At 39.8% G+C, this 20597-nt stretch overlaps 1 protein-coding gene across 2 annotated transcripts in view; it reads right to left on the bottom strand.

Moving 5' to 3' along the window:
• The window catches only part of FNDC3A (fibronectin type III domain containing 3A), a 103941-nt gene that overhangs the window by 62273 nt on the left and 21071 nt on the right, over nucleotides 1–20597 (bottom strand). For both annotated transcript variants that reach the window (XM_088522166.1, XM_088522165.1), the window contains exon 3: nucleotides 4427–4502. In XM_088522166.1, the coding sequence (XP_088378292.1) occupies nucleotides 4427–4502 (76 nt within the window). The remainder of the gene's footprint in view (nucleotides 1–4426; nucleotides 4503–20597) is intronic.

Raw genomic sequence — 20597 nt, 5'->3', positions numbered from 1 at the left:
GTTAATAATGTCTCGTCTTACTGCTTTTTGGCTTGCTAGTTTGTTCCACCGCTATAGATCTAGGCTTTTATCTAAATGTTCTTTTATTCCTAAACATTGCTTACAGCTCAAGCCAGTACTGAGTAGCAAAATCTGTTTCCTTAGGTGTGGTCATCCTAAAAAGTAACATCTGGGATCCCTACTGCAGAGCCAAGTATCCCGAGGACATGCTGAGGTAACCACAGAAAAGACAGGCCGCACTTCCCCGGCTGACACAGCAGGCTTGAGATTTGCAAACAAGCAAAGGAGTCTTCTTGTGAAAGAAGCACCTTGCAGGGATGCTGGAATGGCCAGGAAAATCCCCTTCTCTTCTAAGTCACATTCAGATTTTAAGATGTCCAGTTTGACTGCTTTAATGCCATCTTGAAACAACCAAAACCACACATGAGACTTAAGAGCAGAAAATCAATTTACTTAGTACTCTGGAAGATGGGCAGGGGTGTTGCAAAGTTGAAGCCAACCCTCAAATGAGAGAGAGTTTTAATTTCACTACTGTAGTCTCAAAACAGATGTGATCCTTCTCTTTTCCTCTTGAAAACACTTTAAAAAGTATTTTACTCCTTATTTTAAAGAAAACTGAAAAAAGGTAAGATTGCTTAACTTTTTTTTCCCCAGAGGCTAACCTTCACATCGATCCTTCATTTCAAAACATGAAGCATTTATGACTCATTCTGATTTACATACGTTTTCTTATTTTATTATGAAAATGGCAATTTTCCTCTGGAGAGACATATAACATGGTCTCTTATTATGTCAAGTAACATTTAATAGCCCTTAGCTGCAACTTGGGACTGTTATAAAATGTGCTCAAGATGAGTCATCTTCATTCATTTATTCCGCAATAGGAAGAATTCATGAATGAGTGATCTGCTGTAATTCACTTCTGCAAAGAGGGCCCATTCATACATTTCAAACCTGGCTCTCTGAATCACTGTAATGTAGCTGATTATTTCACTTTAACAGAAGAAAATTTTGGCTTAAGGAAAGTTTCCACAGAAGTCTGAACATTTCTACTATGTCAGAACAGTTTTATACATTTAAGAGCTCTTCTAAAAATACACATTTTGGTCTAGCACATGGATACACAGGCAGATGTCTTCCTATCTATTTAGCAAGTAAAACACACAATCTTTGGAAAGTAAAAGGCTGACAAATGGTTTAAATTGAAGTTGCGTCAAGAGTGGGCAGAAGTCATGACTATCAAAAAAACGCTAGGCAGCCAAAACAAAGCATTTTTTAAAATAAAATAACCTGGTCGTTAGCACACAGAAGTGCTCATTTAAAACTATTTCTTAAATAAAATATGTGCAATAGAAAACAACTATGACACAAAACCTAAATGCAAAAATATAAAGCAACGCTGGCTTTGTTATTTTACAGAAATCTGTACGCAGAGCATCAAGAGAAACATACACAAGCCATTTTAAGTCATCAAAACTGACAGAGGAATGGGACTCAACAGGGAAGGAGGATCCCTCAACAACAGTGCTCCTTGAGCAAGGTTGGAAATTTCAAACCAGGGAATAAGCCCAAGAGTCTCTTCATCCCATCGTGACTGCCATGGAAGAGGCATGCGTTAAGGAGTTAGGTGGCACTTATCACAGTTCCAAACATGAGAGGCTTTAAAGACCAGCTGTGACACCAGCAGAGAGCTAGGAAGACAGTAGAAAGATCTGAGCCCAGATGCAGTATTTCCTTCAGATTACCCCAGCTTGATTACCTGGTGCTTTGCGTTTTCAGTACTCAGCAGAGTGAATATTTTACAGCTGTCCATAACTCTGACTCTCCTTTTTCCTGGAGAGACATGGATTCTAGCTGTTTCCAGGTTGAGTAGTTTTACCTCATACATATAATATCCAAAATAGGATTAGAGCTCTCTAGAAATAAAATCATTGCGATGAGTAACCAAGATGAATAAAACACCTCAGTGCTCCCAACAGGCAGGAAATAAGATGCAAGAAAATACAATTAACACTGCAGTTCTATCTATGTACAGCCCACCCTGACTTCAGCACCCAGGGCAATCTCAGGACGAGGTGATACCAAGTGTGTACGAAAGTCAAAGGAACAGTGAGTTAGCAATCACCCCCATGGGTCAACTGTTGTGTCTCCATCTAGAAATAGCTCCCTGCCTCCTCATCCTACCTCTACAGGCTACTTCACAGAAAAGGCAGAACATCTATTCTTTTCAAAGAATTTTTTTTTTAACAGATGTACACAGTCAGAAAAGACTGTAATAATGGGCAAATATTTGCAGGAAAAAACAGGTTGGAAAAAAAGTATTCACAGATACTGTCATAAGTACATCAACTTCCTACTAACAGCATCTCAACAGTAAAATTCAGCTATGTGGCTTCATTTCCTTATGACTGATTTTTTTAATAAGCCTGTACATTTATAATGCTGCTCCCAAATCATATTCATTAGATATTTCCACATCTTTAACTTCATTTTGATTTGGTAACTGAAGGCGTACACTGAAGAAAGCAACAGGGAACTGAGGGGAGGTTTCCTTCTTTAGAGTCAATGCAAGAGCCTCTTGTGGCCAAAATCCATTTTGTGAACTTTTATATATACACATATATATGTATATAAAGACATAATCTATCAAGGGCAAACTATGCTTGAGAAGCTGTGGCAGAGCAGATAAGGGCCACTAATACCATATTACTCTCTATGGCATATGCCATCTGTGAAGCTGTTCACTTTGTATAACTCTGTATGCAGAAGTTGTTGGGAAAGTAGACTTTCCTCTCATTAGTTGCAATATATGCGACTATGAGAAACATATGAGAAAGAAAAGCATCAATTTTTGAAAGAGTTTCTTCTTTAAGGCAGGGAAACTCAGCAACTCAAGAACGGGGGAAGCTGGACTAGATGATCTCTAGAGGTCCCTTCCAACCTTAACCATTCTGTGCTTCTGTGATTTGACTTCAGTAACAAGTCAAAAAACTGAAAGATCTGCCTGGCATAAAGACCCATATGATACAATTGCCTCAGGAGTGGCAGAAGTAGACAAGAAAAACTACATTCAAGTGAATGACTATAACAGGTTCTGTTACATTACCCTGTTCCAAGGTTACATTGCTCTGTTCCAAGAGTAATGAACCTGTGGACATAAAAAGCCTCCACCAAATTATGCTGTCTGCTTTACTGCAAGGCTTGCAAGCCATGTTTTCATGTCCGAGAAGGCAGAAGGATAAGATGAATATGTGGAGGACTGAAAAGGCTGTTGAACTGATTTGATATTGCAAAGTAACTATTACACACATGTGTTTCAAATAAGCCTCACAAAACTGAGCTGCAACAATGACTGTGTGTGGCTCCAAAGAAGCAATATAATACTGTGCAACCAGCAGAGAGTTTTGAAGAATGGATTTAATGAACATAAAAGTTTTAAGATTTTTTGATATATAATCTAAGGCTTCCCTCTGATAAGTTATACTGTGGCTAAAGGACCTGCCTAGGACACTAGAAAACAGAATTTGGGCTCTCCTCAGACTGCAGAGAGTGGGGTAAAAGGAGCTTGAAGCCACTTGCTCCAGCTTCTCAGGACAGTATCTGCTGAAGCTGAACCAACATCCAGAAGAAGAGAGTGCAGGATTCATTGGTCCAGCAGAGAAAGTGCCTCAGTGCTGCATCTGTGCATAGTCTCTTGTAGCACACACACAAAAGTGGTAGTCTAAACCACACATCATCCGACTGCTCCTTTCTTGAAGGCCTGGATGGCCTTAAATTTTGTAGGTATTCCAATTCGGTACAGAAAACAAGATCTGTACAGAAACAACACCGGTACAGAAAAATATAGGGATATAGGAAAATATATATATATAGGGACGTAGGAAGAATACAGGGATATAGGAAAGTATAGGGATGTAGTATTTGGATGAGGTGCTTGCATTTTGAAGCTGAATCTCAGGAGGCAACGGAGATATCTTGGCCCTTAGAGATAACAAATAACTGGTAGTGGGATAACATATAAATATTGGTGGGGTTGGCAAAATAATGTCTACATGATAGCAAAGAATAATAATAATAAAAAAGTAACGCTAAAATCAACACAAATTAACAACTAACTTTTAATGTTTGTGTAATAAATGAGCTTAACCAAAAGCTGTTACAACAGCACTTGCTCGTTTGCACCGCAGGCTGGAACAATTTCCCTCTACCCACCCTATTGACTGTAATTTAATATATGAAAAGATGTTTTCCATATGACAGTGAGGTATAAAACCAAATGATACTTAGCATCTAATCTTCTAGGTCTTTAAACAGACATTTTATCCAAAACCACTTCCCTCACTGTTTTACTTTCAACATTGTAAATTGCTTTTTGCTTACCCTGATACAGAATCAGGAAATATTAAAATAAATATATCGGCTTTACCTGTAATGCACTGAAATTGTCCATCTTCTCTTCTTATTGTAAATGCTTCCCCTGGATTAACTTGCACAAGAATAACCTTAAAAATAAAAGAGTTTTTACAACCATTACACAGGAGTATGTTACAAAATTCAGTATGCGCAAAAAAAAAAAAAAGTTTTTCTGCAAGAAAAAACAGCAACCATTCTGGGTGATGAATAAAAACACTATTTTCCACTTCACACTGTGTGCAGCCTTCAAACCACACAGAGAAGAGATAAGAACAAGTACAGATACTTTTTACAAGCATTTTTCAAAGAGTCAAGGTGAGATTAACAATTGGGTAAAACTGTACTTCTACAAACTTCATTTCTGGACTGCTTAGCGTAATAAAAGTTATTTCTATAGCTTACATTCTTTTAACAATGAATTACATTAGGCTCAACATTAATCAAGCCATTATATAAAAGTTCCATAAGGAAGCCTGGAATTCCCAGTGTTTGAATTTTACTCATTACCACTTGGCAAACAGCTTTCAGCGGATGGGAAACACTGCGTAATTTCCCTCTTTTCATGGTCCGAGCATGTTTGTAGATTTATTAATGCTATTAGAAGCAATGACGAAGTAAGTGCACCAGATGCACAGCACGACACAGTATGTACATTTTTATTTGTGGAAAGTTAATTATCCTAGTTTGGGAAAACTAAGCAGCACAGAACTGTAGAAAAGCACACTTAATGGCTGAAATGAACCAAGGAAGTCTGACATGAACCCCGAGAAGATGCCCGTCATCGTTTCAGACTCCTGTACGCTCATTAAAGCCTGCTTTTCTGTAAGACAAAATGTTTATAACTACTGAAGCACCCGGAAAATGTTCTGGAGAGGAAGGGGAAGAGAAAACAAATAAATGAAGGAAGAGCAGGTACATCCCATAATTTTCTTTCTCGGCACAAACTTTCTTTAGTCTAGCTTGCATGCATCCAAATGTAAATATATCTAAATATACATAATATTTCTCCTCCTAATGTGAATCAGGGTGAGACACATTTAGATATATATATATATATACATTTTTAATATCATGAACAAAATGATAGTCTGTTAAATTGTTGAAATTTTTGAAGAAGAAATTGTGCTTGTTGATGCTTCTTCACAGCAAACAAAAAGAAACTTAAGCGCTACTGATTTTAAGAATGACAAATCTTCCTGTTTCGTTCAGCTTTTTTGTTTGCTGCACCTTTCCTCAGCACTAGTCTGTTCAGTACCTTTTTGTGCCTCATCAAAAAGAAAGTGCAATGGGAAATGCAAGTATCACACAAATTCCTCCTCCTTTGGTAGTGCAACTTCACAGACTAATCAAAAGCAATGTAAGTTGTATCCAAATGTAACTGCAATTTTGATAAGACTTGCTGGATATTCAGCATTTTCAAATTTGGACCAGTGTAGAAACATTGCTTTAACTCAATTTAGAGCATCTACTTCAAACATATTGCCTTGTGCTGCTCGATATGGGGCAGGACTGCTACTGGGGAAATCTTTTATGAGGGCTTTTTGAGGAAAAAATATGATCTTGATCCCCATTTACATTTTATCATTTTGATAAGTTTCCCCTATTTATATTCAGACATATTTTAGATAAATTCACTAAAAGCATTAAAAAAGTATGCTACAAGCTTAAAGCCAAGAGAAGTTTGGAAAGCACTTGAAGAAAGACCCTATGAGTCTTCAGAAAATATTGTATTGGCAGAGTTTATCGCAAGTATTTGAAGGTAGCGTTTTCGAAACTGGGTATCATCTTCAGTAGGAGATAACTGAGGGAAACTGAGTGGATGACCTGAATACTTTTTTATTCCACAAGCAGGCCGTGCTTTTTGAAGCCAAGCCTTTCACTGGTTTGCCTCCATATCTCTGCTACAGTTAAAAATTTGACCTCGACACAGAGGCCGGAGTAAAAGGCCATGGAAGTTTTGCGGGGTACCTGAGAAGGCCCTTGCATCGAGTAGCAGTCGCATTTGCTCGGCCGTTTTGACCGGCTCTGGATACCCTAACTTCTCGGGCACTTGAGGAACACGCACAACTTTCAGCTCTGTCTTTTTGTTTTCTGCAGCACCAACTACGCGAGCGAGATGAGCTGTAAAGCTGTGAAGTCTCAGGGTGGTGATTGGTGCAAGTCCCTCGACTACTGCCTCTGAAGTAGCGGGAATGGGAACGACTGGTATTCCTCCGCTCTTCCCGCTTCCTGAAGGTCGATGCCTGGCTCCCATGGTTGGTAACCTAGGTAATGACGTTGCCTTGGGAACCTGTTGGTTTCTCCTCCCCTTCCTCTGCTGCAGGACATCCAAATTGGTGGCTCCTGCTCCCAAAAGCAAACCGAAGCGCAGAGAGGGATGTATTGGTCTGACCGCAACAAGCAGGCAACGTGTCTCTTTATATTCTTTTGCAGGGGGCTCCTCTGTGTGAGAGGCCCTTGCTGTTCACTCAGAGCTATCTTAAAAATACAGGCTCAAGCCTGGGGTCATGGTATAGCATAGAGGGAAAGAGTTTAGCAATGCTTGTGCCATGTGGTCATAGGTCTCCTGATGGAGAACAGCAATGTATAGATGCGTATAGATGCTCGAGACGCTGGCGGACTTGCACTTCTCCACAGTCAAGAGGGTTGGGAGACTGCCTGACTACACACTGCTCCTCCACACTGCAGATACATTATATGCTCAGCTCTCAGGGACAAGAAATGGATCCTTCTTTAAAATGCCAGGTATTAGGCAAATAAAATCTACAGGTTGCCAGGATTTATAGCTTTCTCATCTCGTTCCCGCGGTCTTACGTGGCAGGTACTCTAAACCTCATTTTTTTTCCTTTCTAGGGCAAAATCTGCTTGCTGGCTAGCACTAAATGAAAAGCTTTGGAAAAGACCCTTCTGTTTCAACCTCTTAGGCCATACTTCACCCTGCATGTGACAAACCCTTCTGCTTCCTTCCCCGAAGCTCTCCAGCAGTCAATAGGCACTATATTCCACTGAAATTCCTGCCACCTCCTCCCTACAACGACTGCAGCAACCTGAAAAACTCAGCTGTGGCTTATTACCTTCAGCAAAAGCCATATTTACCATGGACACTTTTCAAATGCCACTTCTTCTAAAGCAAGCACTAAGGACTTCACAACCCTAACAAAATAATGGGAACATTAAGACTTGTCCTGGAGCATCTCCAAAGCAGTCAACTACAACAGAACCTTAAAAAAAATTTAAAAATGTATTTTTTCAATACTAATACAACCGTGACTTTTTTTTTTTAATTGGGTTAAAAATATGTTAAATCAATGCCATTAAAAATGGAGTATTAGGTCAACAGCTAATTTTGTGTCGTTTTCACTGGGACTGAAAATTGTTTCCTTTAAACAGCTATTTAATGATGATCCACACGACTTCAGTGCAGTTCCTGATGAACAACAGTCTGTTATCAACGACATTATGAACACATCTTTCCTGGAGAGATCAGCATACAAACCAATGTGACTGTAGCTACCCACTTACACTAAAAAGTATGACCAGCCAATGACTAAAGTGTGAAATACATGAAACACCAGTTCCCAGAGGTTTTAACACTACAATTTCATTAGCTTTCAGTGGTATTTAATTCATTCTCAAAGATATTTTAGATGATTACCCAGATCAAAAGAGCATTTTAAACTGTTTGCGAGGTTCATGTAAACAGGCAAACTGCTGGTTCACCTGGCCCAGTGTGCTAAGATAATAAAACCCGCCCGGATGCCACCCTGTGCCACGTGCTCTAGGTGTCCCTGCTGGAGCAGGGGGTTGGACCAGATGATCTCTAGAGGCCCCTTCCAACCTCAACCATTCTGTGAACTGAAGAGGCTGTTCAGGGGCAGCAAGTGAACATGAATCTGCTTGAACTCTTGGGAACTGCTCATACTCTTTGTCCCCACAACCCACAGCAGCAAGTTTCTGAAGGCCACATTTCTTCTATCCATTTTAAACCCATCTCTTAACCAGTTTCAAGTCCTCCCTAGATCCTGTGTATGAGATCTGAACAGTCCTGAAGAAGTTTTCTCCATCATCATCATCACTTTGTAAATCCTAAACCATTTTTTGCCCCCTCCCTGGCTCCCAGTCTCTGTAAACTTCAGTCACAGCATTTTTAGTCACTAAGACAACTCTGTTACAGTCATCCTTAGCACAACCTTGCTTTGCATCAACAAATATCCTCCCAAATATTCCTGAAAACTATCCTAGGGACCATTTTTAATGCACGTTTTGCACACAGATGCACATTCTGGAGCATAAGATAGTTTCCTAGAACAGACTTGTTCTTGATAGCTAGCCTCAGTCCCTGGAAGCGCTCTTGAGCACATCTAAATTAGTGCAATACACACAAAAAAAATGCCTCTCAGTAGGTTGACAAAGCATTAAAATGCCTTGCCTTTTTGAAAGGCTGATTAAGGGACACCCTCTTTGAAAAATCTAATCCAGATGTTAATCAGTTTGAGTCGTTTTAGAAGAAATGTAGGCTTATAAAAATAAGTCTACATATAACAATTTCTAGATCTCTCAGCAAAAATTCCATATTGAAGTATAATTTTATTGCCGTTCATGTTGTAAAATCGAATACTACAGAGGTACCTAAAAGATTTTGATACATTATCAATTTTAAGAACAGATGCAAACATAAATAATAATTAATTTGAAGATCTCATATGTGATATAGCATAGCTCTGTCAGCATGAGCTAGGGATGAGAAGAAGAATTCTGATTTTGCATCTAAAGGTTGTAAGGCAGTACTAGTAATTCAAACACCCCACAAGCTTAATACCTCTTGTTTTGTAAGCAAATTCAACTATCTGCAAGAGAATCTGGAGAACGTTTCAGGCAGAGATGCAAACTGCGAGATGAATGCTTTTCCAAATCTTCATTTTATTTCTAACTCTGAAAATACCAATTTGATTAAAAATGTCTGAAATTAGAAGAAAGTTAGAAGACTAAGGAAACAAACAAAACACAGAGGAGACCTGTGTACAAAACATCTGCAGCCATCTTGAGTTAGAGGGTTGCTCCCCAAAACAAGGAAAGTTTCACACCAAATGGTAATGCCAGAAAGATCTAGAAGAAGCTTTCACCAGGCTGCAGAAGCTAAAATACGATTCCTCATTTCTCTCCACTGGTACTACTGCAGCAGTGTCCTTCAAAGGCAGAATGGTAACACCACAAAACACAGCTAATTTCTGTTACGAATCCTTGTCTTCCTGAATAGAGTGTAATTTCTCAAGCAGCCTGCTTTCACCATGTCACGTGAAGATGCAGGTTAACACACTTCTTTAATGGAGCAAACAAGGAACAGAGTGGTGTTTGAAATGCAGGGCTAGCTAAGCCTGTTGTTTCACACATTAGCTTGCACGCTAACTAAAGAAGGCCAAAAAGTCACAAAAAAAAAAAAGTCATATAAGTAAATCTAAAAAAGTCACAAAACATGATAAAGGACAGACGGGCCTGCAGAATTAATGACTGTTCCTTGCAGACACCACACGCCTGTCTTCACAGGGTGGTCAGTAGGCAAGATGAAATAAAACCTATGGACTTCAGCACAAAGTACCAATACCAACATTGGGTTAATCCTGATCCCAGGCCCAGCTCGAGCCGAGCAGAGCAAGCAGAAAGGCCTAAATCACAGGCTGTGACAGGTTGAGGGGAATACCTTTCCATAGTAGAAGCTGTAAATACAACTGAAGGTTAAAGATATTTCTACACCTAAAGGGGAAATAAAAAGGAAGCCACAGTTTCTAACAGCTAAAATCTGAAAGTTGCCATTCAGATCAGAAGATTTTTAAAAAGGTTCTTGGTTGGCTGCAGTGTCGCACACTCCTGCGCGCCCAGCCAGGTCTCTGAAGGGACCTCAAAGGCTCCTCTCCCCAAACGCACACACGTGTGTGCACCCTGTGACACAGCCTTGCTCCAGGAAAAGAATAGCCAGAAACAGGGAAAACAACATCCCAAAAATATTCAGCTTCTCCACCAACTACAAATATAATTGCAAAAAATGACTGCTCTTGTATGATGCATCTAAAGATAATACTTGGAACATACTGTTCAGAATCTAGAAGTGTAAAGTGAAAAGTAAATGACTGCCTAAAAGTACAGCGAGGATCTCTTCAATGCAGACACAAAAGCAGTAAAATCCACAATTAAGAGTTTTTAACCTTCTCCAACCCTGCTGCATACAAGTATAGAGATCTACCTGATTTGTGGAAACATTTGCATACCACAGGTTTGAAGGAGGTTTGTAAGAGGCTACTTTCAACTTACCACACAGGACTGAATCTTAGTATTGTTTAAACTACTGTTTTGTAATGCTTAATACCTGCATTTTAAAAGGGACAAGACTGAAACACAGTCCTAACTCTTCTGAGCCAACATAAACATCAAGAAATTCAATTAACATGCAGGCAATTTTTGTTTACTAGTTTAGCAATCACGGTCATGTTTTCAAGTCTTCTGCAGCAGACAAACTATTCTCCCCAAAGAAGTGAAAGATTCTGTTTATACATGAAAGATTCTGTATCTCTAAAAAAAGAGTCATTAGCAAGTGAAAGTACACCACCATTTAAAAAGCATTTAATTTTCCTACTATCTATGCGGTTGTTTCCAACCAGTGAAATCTTTGCTGAAAGAAATCAAAATGATAATTTTGGAGTTGGCAGGATATGAGACTTTTTTTTTTTTTAAATGTGCATTGAAGAAAAACCTGTAAGTATCGAACTCTTTATGTGTCTCCGAAATCAGCTCTTGAACACATCTGTCAGCAAAGGTTATGAGCCTTTTGAGGGAGAAAAGGGATGGGGGGGGGGAAGTATTTTTTAAAAAATTCTGACTAAACACAAAACAAAACCAAAAATACATTACAGCCCAAACATTGCACCACCTACGAAGATGTGGGATAAGGACATGTGAGAACAGCCACTGTGTTTTCCACAGGCTAGACAAGAAACCTAAAGGAACAGAGTTTAATTTCAGTGTAAAGAGATATTTGGACCCTTCCCCAGCCCTGCTACCTAAAACCGAAGAAGTGAGGAACTGAATTAGTTATTTGATATCTTCTTCTAAAAAGTGAGTTACGCTTCATGAATTCACAGATTATTCAAGAGGGAGTGAAATCTGGGGAATGACTCGAACCAGATTTAAAGCCTCTGAAAATATATAAAAATGCTGACAGTTTTACCCCTAAAAACATCAAATTAACTAAAACAGTGCAATCCCTTAGCAGGGAAACACACGCAGATTCTGGCACACGTATTAAAAATACTGAAAATGTGGAGAAGTTGGGAAGAAGGCAAGGAGAGGGGAGGAAAATCCCACCAGCTACTACTTTGTTTTTATCTCTTGCAAAATCTTACCTCATACAAAGAAGAGTCTGTTGCAATTACAACTCTGGTTATGGCATATTTGAAAGAAATACATAATAAGAGTCAGCTCCTGTACAACAGGAGGGATTAAAACACTACTGAAAAGCACAGCTCTGGTTTTGTCCTGTTCTATTGTACCCCAAAAGATACCATGTTTATAAACAGACCTCTAAAGCCATAGCTTAAAAAAGGGTCAATCGACTTCTATAAAAGCAGAAATAATATTCTTCTCTGAGGTGTTTTACTAGGAGGCAGAAACAAGAGCTTCAGGGTGGTGGGGTTGTTTCTTTTAAATTGAAGTATCGATATTTAGCATTACATGGATATAGGTGCTGAATAAGTAGTAAACAATTGTCCAGAAAAACCACAAGTGATGGAAAGGCAGTATACTGAATGCACTAGTAAATTTGCAGCAATGTAAAAAAAAAAAAAAAAAAAAAAAAGATAGCAGGGGGTTGTCTAAAAATGCTGCCAGTGAAATTAGCTCAGCAGTACTGATGAGAAGCATTCCTAGTCAAAAGGGAAGGGAAGAACCAACTTCCAGCTTTAAACAAGTGACAAGACTGATAAAAAAATTCTAGGGAATGTTCTTGGTCACTGTGAGTTCCGAAATTTTTAGAACGCTCAAGCCAGCCTGTTTAGACGGTGGTGCAGCCAAGTCCTTTCAAAGATGCATACTGTATCTTTAATAGCCTACCTGCAAGGAGATTAAAAAGGAAAAACTGGGTGCATTTCTGTATTTTGCCTTGGAAAGGGTGAATATAACACAACCCACAGCTTCTAGGCAAAGCCCCATTCATGCCCTGTCATTAGGGTGCGTATTCAGCACAGTGACACTCTCCTCTGCGAGGAAATGACAAGATGATAATTAGCAGCATGCTTAATCTCGCAACCCACTGCAAAAGCCTCAGCGCTTTCACTTACTGTTGCTCGCATCCTTTTACTTCTCTCATTCAACTGGTGCTACCCACAGTGACAAAAGACGGAGGAAGACGCGGCAGCCCCCGCTCCGGATGCTCCCATCGGTTCCATTCGCCAAGCACCGGGGCGAGCGCCGGGGACGTGCCGGGCACCGGCCCCGCTTCATTTCCCGGCGCACCTGAACCGAAACGCCATCGCGGAGCAGCTGCCCCTCCGGCGGCGCAGCCACGACGCGGGAGCAGGCAGGATGTGGAAGGTAGGATCAATTACCCATGGAGTCAGCAATACCCACCTCGAGCCTCCCTTCCTATCAAATTAGCCAACGTACAGTGAGCTTCCTGCTGTACACGACTGTACCGCGTCACCATAGCAACTACATCAACAAACAGCTCCCGCAGCATCTGCTGCGCGGCCGGCTAACGTCAGTCAACAGAAGGCTCGGATTTAGGAGAACAAAGCTTCCAAGCACAGGCCGTTTTAGAACGGCATTTTTAATTTAGCCTCCTGATTCCCAGATAGGCGACGCGAGCCGCGAATGAACCCACTTCCAACCCTGCGCTTGAAGACACAATACGGCGTGCTTGAGTTTGCAAGCAAGTCAAAAGGCAGGGGGAAACTACACTGTATTGCAGAATTTATATATATATATTATTAATATATATATATATATTTAAAACATTTCAACTGGCTAAGATGGTTTCCCTCTATTACTTTCCACTGAAGAGCTCAACTGAGATCAGCCAGTGTTAGCTTTTGGCAAGCTCACATCTACCAACATCAATCCAGTGGCAAGTGGGGTCCATTGGCAAACTCTGCCCTGCAAAAAGCGAGCAGTGCAGGGAGACAACACTCAATCTCCCCTCCCCAGGAGAGGTTACTCCAAATACCACATACACTGCAGTCCAGTTAAAGTCTTAACCTGTAAGCAGACAATATATGAAATGAGTCTTCATGACAACTTGGTAACTGGACTATGACATTAGCCTACTGGTTAAATACTGCCTGAAGCACAGAAAACTTCAGTATTTTGACAGTAATGTTTTCAAAAGTCAAAAGCAACTGGAAACGGGAAGAGGTTGGAAAGATGGCTAGACTGTTCAGCGGCAATGAGATTCAGAAAATGGCGAATTTCAGTAAGTTTTAATTGGTTTTCGGAGGAATTGCAAGAAGAATTGCAGGCCACTTACCAGACAAGTGTAGGGCGATTTTAATTACAAAGGTTTTCTTTTTTTTTTTTTTTTCAAGAAGATTCTTTATGCACTCAGGTGCAACTCTCTGTTGTGCTGCTTCCCCCAGGAGGAGGAGGTTATATCAGAAAGCTGGTCACAAGTTGAAGAAATAGATGAAGAGCAGGAGCTGTGTTTTGTAAAAATAAAAGGTGTGCTGAGCAAACTACCTTAGGATAAATGTCAAAATTTTCATCTAATGTCACTGATAGAGATGTTGAGGACTCTAGTAACTAACGGTGTCAATATATGTTCCATAAGGGCATGCGCATGTCCTTCATTATTACTGAGAAATACTTACATTTCAAATATACTTATTGTTTCTGCTTTGCCACTTTGCTTTTGCCTTCTGCAGTTGTCACAGCTTGGCTAAACAGCGATGATTTCTCTCAATTACAGCAAACCCAATCTGTTTCATTAGCACTGAAACAGCCTGTGGTTAGTAGATAGCATACAGAAGACTTGCTATTTAAAATAATCTCACTAGGGTATCTTTAAAATCATAAAACATATAAACATAAGGCTAACAGAAGTGCTTCCAATTTTCAAAGAATCTGGATAATGGAACAGAAACATTTGTGCTTCAAAGTTTTAGGCTAATCCTTGTTTACTGAGGAGTATAAGGAAGCAATATTAGGAGCCGTCTCTGAACTTTGGAACTCAATCCTGGCCAGTGGTCAGAAACATCAAATTCTATAAATAAAGACTGCAAGGTTTTAACTAGATTATCCTCATTTCATGATGGTTTGCTGTTTGAAGCCCACAGGACTAGCTTTACACTGCTAAGCAAAACTGGGTGAGGGATAGAAAGCCCACACAGCAAAGTGGCGAGGGCTATGCTTGCAGCTTATCCCTTTTAGGGGCCAGCACCTCAATAAGTCTGCTTATGTACAGTGGTAATTAACAGCAGGCCAAAACAAGCGTTAAAGAATAAGCTTTAATTAAGTTGTATCAAGATGCACTGATAGAAGACTGTCAGTTTAATTTTAGAAAACAGTAAGTAATTTAACAAAGGTTGTTGTCTGAACTGAAGATACTTCTGTCCATGACAATTCTCCCTCCGCCTAAGATGCTGCACTATTTATGTGCACGCTTAAATGTTCAAAGAATCAACAACTTTGACTGCAGGCTGTTCCAGCAGCTGTCAGTAAATACTGCATGTTGGGCAAGTGTTATTCAGAGTTCCTCTATCCTAGAAACACTGCCTCTCCCCAGCCTTTCTGGATCAGTCCCATGCTGAGGAGAGAGGAAGCATCAGTGGTGGTCAGGACCATTTTGAAACAAGCTATGCAGCTGCCTATAGAGCCTGTCATTAATATTTTTCTTCCGTTCAGTACCTGATAGTGAAAATGAAATCCCACCATGAATCTTACAAACATGATGAGCTGAGATGAAGAAGCTGAGGCAGAGAGCTCTGAGACTTGCCAATGGCAATGCAAGTCAGCGGCCTGTGTAAGAACTGAACTTCAGCATGAGGATTTCAACCTCTTTAAAGAACTTCCATGTCAGCAAAATCTGAACAGGTCTGAAAATGCATGCAACCAGTTTAGCATCCACAGAAAACCAATATACAATGTTACAGTCATCACAACCTGCCACACAGCAGCTGAATACTTTATTTTGGAGAGGCTAAAGCTACAGCTGATCCTTTCCCTTAGCAGGCTGAGACAGAGCCATTTGAGCACCCATCCTCCATCCCTCCAGCCTTCCGAGGCACCAAAAACAGGGAACCCTGACAGCAAGATGAACACTCGGCTCTATTTTTCTCCTTTATAGACAGCAAGTTACTGAAACAGCAGGTCGGTTATGGGGATCCTCACTGAGGGTGCAGCAGTTGGGCTCATTCTGGCTGTGCAGGATTCTGTAATTTATATTGGAATTACTTCTGGGGCTGAAATAATAGGTTGGTGAGAAAGGGAGAAGAGGAGCAAGTCGTACTATCTTGAAAAGAGATGATTTATTCTAGAAATCAGAACTCGGCTCAAAAACACGACTTTGATTTGCATTAAAAATAAATAACCTTTAAAAATTGTCACTCTACAATGAAACTATGGTAATCAAAAATTTGAGCAAGTATAATCAAACCGAACTTGGATGTTCAGCTTCTAAAGAGCTGACAAGTTTTACAAGCCACTTGTTCAGGAGTTTTGTACTTAACATTACTTATATGAGAGCTTAGATTTCTGATACATCAAATTAAATAACTTAGGAGCTCATTTTATTTAACTGTTGAATATGTCTAAAATTTCCACTTTAAACAAGGGCAAAAGGAAGTGCCAAAGGGAGAACTCTATTCTGAAGTTACCCAGTGTAGCATTTCTGAAGAGGATTTAGCATGCCAGAGGTTTCAGCAGTGCTTCTTAAATATTCTTTCCTTAGAAGTTCTTTCCACATACGCACAGCTTTGTGCAGCCAAGTTTCACTGTGTATCAAAGCACAATGTCACAGCATGAGATGGAAGAGAAACTGAAGGCGCTTCCCTCATTTTGACCAGGTTGGGGGAAAGAATCATCAGTACTGGAGCAAGGTCTCTGAGGGAGATGTTTACCCTCTCTGCCATCCGTTCCCTCATAACTTCTCCATTTTCAAGAGGAAAGGGAGAGAAATCATGAAGCAAAGATCAGTTTTTGCTGTAGAGATTGGAGCAGAGGCTACTTTTGCCTAAGAATGTCACTCTGGTTACTCTATAAAATGTGTAATTCTGAAATATGCAGGGGATTAGATAGACTTTGGCCAGTTGGAAACTGAGAAACTCTAATCACCAGGAAAAGTAGGTTTCAATAGCAAGGGATGGACTTCAAGATCACTTCTTCACAAAAAGGTAAAATTCCCACATATTTTAAGAGCCGAGTTTTGTAGTTAAGATTTACCTTTGGTCCCAACGCCTTTATCATAATTTACAAACAATTTAGAGCAGACTTAGAGGGGCTGGAGGGAGGCAGCAAGGGCGATTTTATTAGTCTTGTACTTTGGCATTCAGGTCCTGGCTTCCTTCACAGAAACGCCCCACAAAGAGAAGGGGATCACTCAGCGTGTCCAAACACAGGCCGCTGCTTAGACATTACTTTGTAGCCTTCCAAATCTTGCAAAAAAAGGAACACAGACCCAAGCCCCATCCACTTTCAGAAGATCAGAGAGAGGACTGGGGCTACCGCAATAGCTTCAGGCAACTTGCCTGAAAAAAAAGTGCAGAAATGTTTAGTCACCTTGCTAAAACAAGCAACAACAACAAAATCATCTTCTAGACATGCTTATTTCTCCCTACTGACCATATTAGGAACCAACTCAGACTTAAAAATCTGTTTTTCAGATGTCATCCAAACTCCTAAATGTCAGTATCCAAAGATATTCACCTCACAGGGGGGTAAACCCTGTCTCATGTCTCTTGAGAAAAAATATTATATCAGAGAAACGAAAGTTTACCTACAAATCATATTATGCAACTTAAATTGGATGCTTCAGGCGAAGTAAGGAAGACTGTTCAGGAAAAAAAAAAAAAAAAAAAAAAAGAGGATAACTCATTCTGCGAGTTTCCGTACTGAGTATAAGCAGGCAAGCTTCACGTTTCTACATTTAATGTTTTCAGAAAGAAAACATTACAATATATTTATTTGGATGCAAGTATAAGCTATGCAATAAGTCTTATATTGCTTCTTGCTAGCCAAGAATAGCATCCTCTTCATACATGTAAAGCACCTGGAAATTTTGAATTCTCTCACCTTTTCCTGGGAATAATGACGTCCTCTTCTAGAAATTTGAGAGAGGTTTGCAGTGCATCTTGAATATATTTTAGATAGCTTTCCAGGGCATATTATCACACAAATGCACTGATCAATACTGGGAAAAAAGCACAGCCTAATGATCAACTTTTGCAAGCAGGAGCTTCAGCATTTTACATGGAAGACTTCCAGTGAACTCCAGTGAGCACCATCCAGGTGTGTTTCAACATTATGAGTCACTGAAGGACGAAGGAATAATTGTCAACTAAAACCAGCCTTAATGAGTCTATGGAAGGAAACGTTCAAGACGTATCTGCTTAATTCGGTAGAGCTTGCGGGGGAAGGCAGGAGGGAGGAACAGAGCAGCAGCTGTGCGTGTACTCTGAATTCAAAACACAGATGAAACGAAGGGAAACAGCACAGCATGGAAAGCTGCAAGAACATTTCTAACTGTATATGTTGTTAAACGACTTTTAACAGATTTTCTCATCCAGATTATAAGACATATGCAGTTCTAGACTTGATTTTCGGCAACAAGAAAAAAACAAAGCAAGCTGGAACTTGATACGTACCATATGCTTTTCAGAAACAAAAGTACCAACTAAAACAGGACAAAATATTCAACAACTGAATTTATGTTTTCATTGCATCTCTGCCTTAACTCTGCATATGTCAACAAACAATCTGAAGGCCAAAAGAAAGAGGGGCTTCTTTGAATTATTTCATTTACTTTATATATTATATATAGCAGTCTAGCACTCTGCTGTCTAAAGACTTCTCCCTATGATAACAGACTAATACCAATTTCAAGGTCAGAAGACATAATATTTAAAAAAGAAATTAGTTTTTAGGAATAGTAACTTTCAGAAGTAATGCTGAAGGTGTATTTCAGTTCAAAGACTTGTCACCAACTCGTACACTAGTATATAAACATGCACACACTCCCTATATACAGCTATCTATCAGTTAATATAATATTAAAGCAAACGGTTCCACCTCAGTGCTGTTTCAATAGTAAAAAAAAAAAAAAAAAAAAAAAAGTGTCCTTGGAAATACTTCACAGGTATATATACATATTTGTTCTGATTTCACACTAAAATGTGGGTCAAGACTGAGGATTTTTAGTACATGGAAAACCTGGGGCTTTTTCCCACCCAAGTGAAGGCTTTTCTCCTTGTGATTTGCTATCACAGTGAACTGGAGAAAAACAAATGTGCTCAAAACTTGAAGACATTTTTGACTTCTCAGTTGACAGAGCTGATGAATGGGGGAGGGTGGCCAAAAGTCTCCAGTGTCCTGGTTATTACTGAGCTGATCACCATTCTAAGACTCCTTGCTGCAGAAAGGGCAGGGAAGTCCAGCTTGAAATGAGCACTGGCTGCTCCAGCCCCATGGGCTCTGAGCTCATGAACATTCGAGAGCTCCCATCAGGGGAAGCCTCTGCAATTTTCTGGATATTAAAACCCTAAAAGCCTTGGGACAGGCTCGATCATAAAAATCTTAGGTTTCTGCCTTCCTAATGACACCTGGAAGTTGGCATCCAGTTAGAGTGCCAGCTCCCTGGGCTTGCAGACTCAACTCTCCAGTGATAACTCTGCAGGCTTGGCCTTCACAGCACATCAGTTTCTGTTTCTCTGAAGAATTTCAGACTGCTCACTGATAACACAGGTAGTGTGACACTTAAGGACTTGGTCCTACTGGGCAAATAAAGTTTGAATGCACAAAAGATCAGAAACATCTGATTTTGTAGAGATTTGTTGACTACCTTGGTTCCCAACCAGGAAACAGGTTCAGGATTGAGGTCTGATGATATAGTAAGACAGTTCTGTATTTCACCAGTTAAATCACTTTTTTTTCTTTTCTTTTTAATTGCATTAGTGAGTCCACAAAGTAGATTGTTAGACATTTTTGCACTCAGTCCATATCCACTGGTCGACTGAGACACACAATGCAGCCTTTTTAGGTGGAAGTTCAATGGCTATTACTTGCATCAACTGGCCAGATATTTCTTTGGACACCAATTTCTCAGTCTGTTGTTCTGATTTCCATGAAGAATGTACTTTTTATTGCCTCTCAAAGAATAATATTAGTAGGCAGGAGACCTAGCTCCAAATCTTGAAACTGCTTCCTTAAAAAAGAAAAAAAAAGGACCAAATTTTACATCAGTGTTTGATTTCTGTTACAAATATATTAAAAAGTTAGCCTTAGAAATAGAGTAATTACATCAGATCAGACCAAAAGTCCATTTAGACTAACATCTCACCAGCAACAGTAGACAAAGATTGCACCCTAGAGAAAGATGTAGGAACAGTGATGGGTCCCTATAACACTTGTTCTGTTTCTAGTTGCTCTTGGCTCAGCTGCTTACACAGAAATGCATGTCACCACTTGCTGGTTTCATTTGATGTCTCCAACATTTGCTTTTTAAGTTGCCACTAAGGAAAGACCTAATACTTGTGCACAACCATTAAAACAAAGACTATCTGATTGTTAATCTTCAGCTGACACCCCATCACCAGGCAAACAGTTAGAATTCCCTCTCTACAGTCACCAGCATTTTTTGTTACTTATCCATGCTGAATTGCATCCACCAGCTTACTGAAGATAACAGAAATGTTAACTCTGAAAGCTTAGAGAAGTGGAGTAGAAGGAAGTGACCTTGTCCATGTTAGCATATGAAAGCTAAATACCCAACCATTGTGCAAAATAGTTACCTTACAATGATAAGAGCTTAAAATGAAGAATGTCCAGAAGGTAGAAAGCAAAAGTTCAAAGGTCTCAGCTATGTATTTTCTTCTCCAAGAAGAAAACACCCAGCAAAAAATCTTTTGCAATAGCAAGGAGGAAATACAGACTCTGAAAATCCCCTTAAGCATGAAAACTTCAGAATAAAGTTCAGAGAATAAGTGATCAGC

Source organism: Tinamus guttatus, unplaced genomic scaffold, assembly GCF_059628265.1.
Source record: "Tinamus guttatus ecotype Peru unplaced genomic scaffold, ASM5962826v1 Tinamus_guttatus_pri_ptg000150l, whole genome shotgun sequence".
Taxonomy (NCBI): Eukaryota; Metazoa; Chordata; class Aves; order Tinamiformes; family Tinamidae; genus Tinamus; species Tinamus guttatus.
Note: the sequence above shows the minus strand (reverse complement) of the source record. Positions and strands in the feature narration are given on the sequence as shown.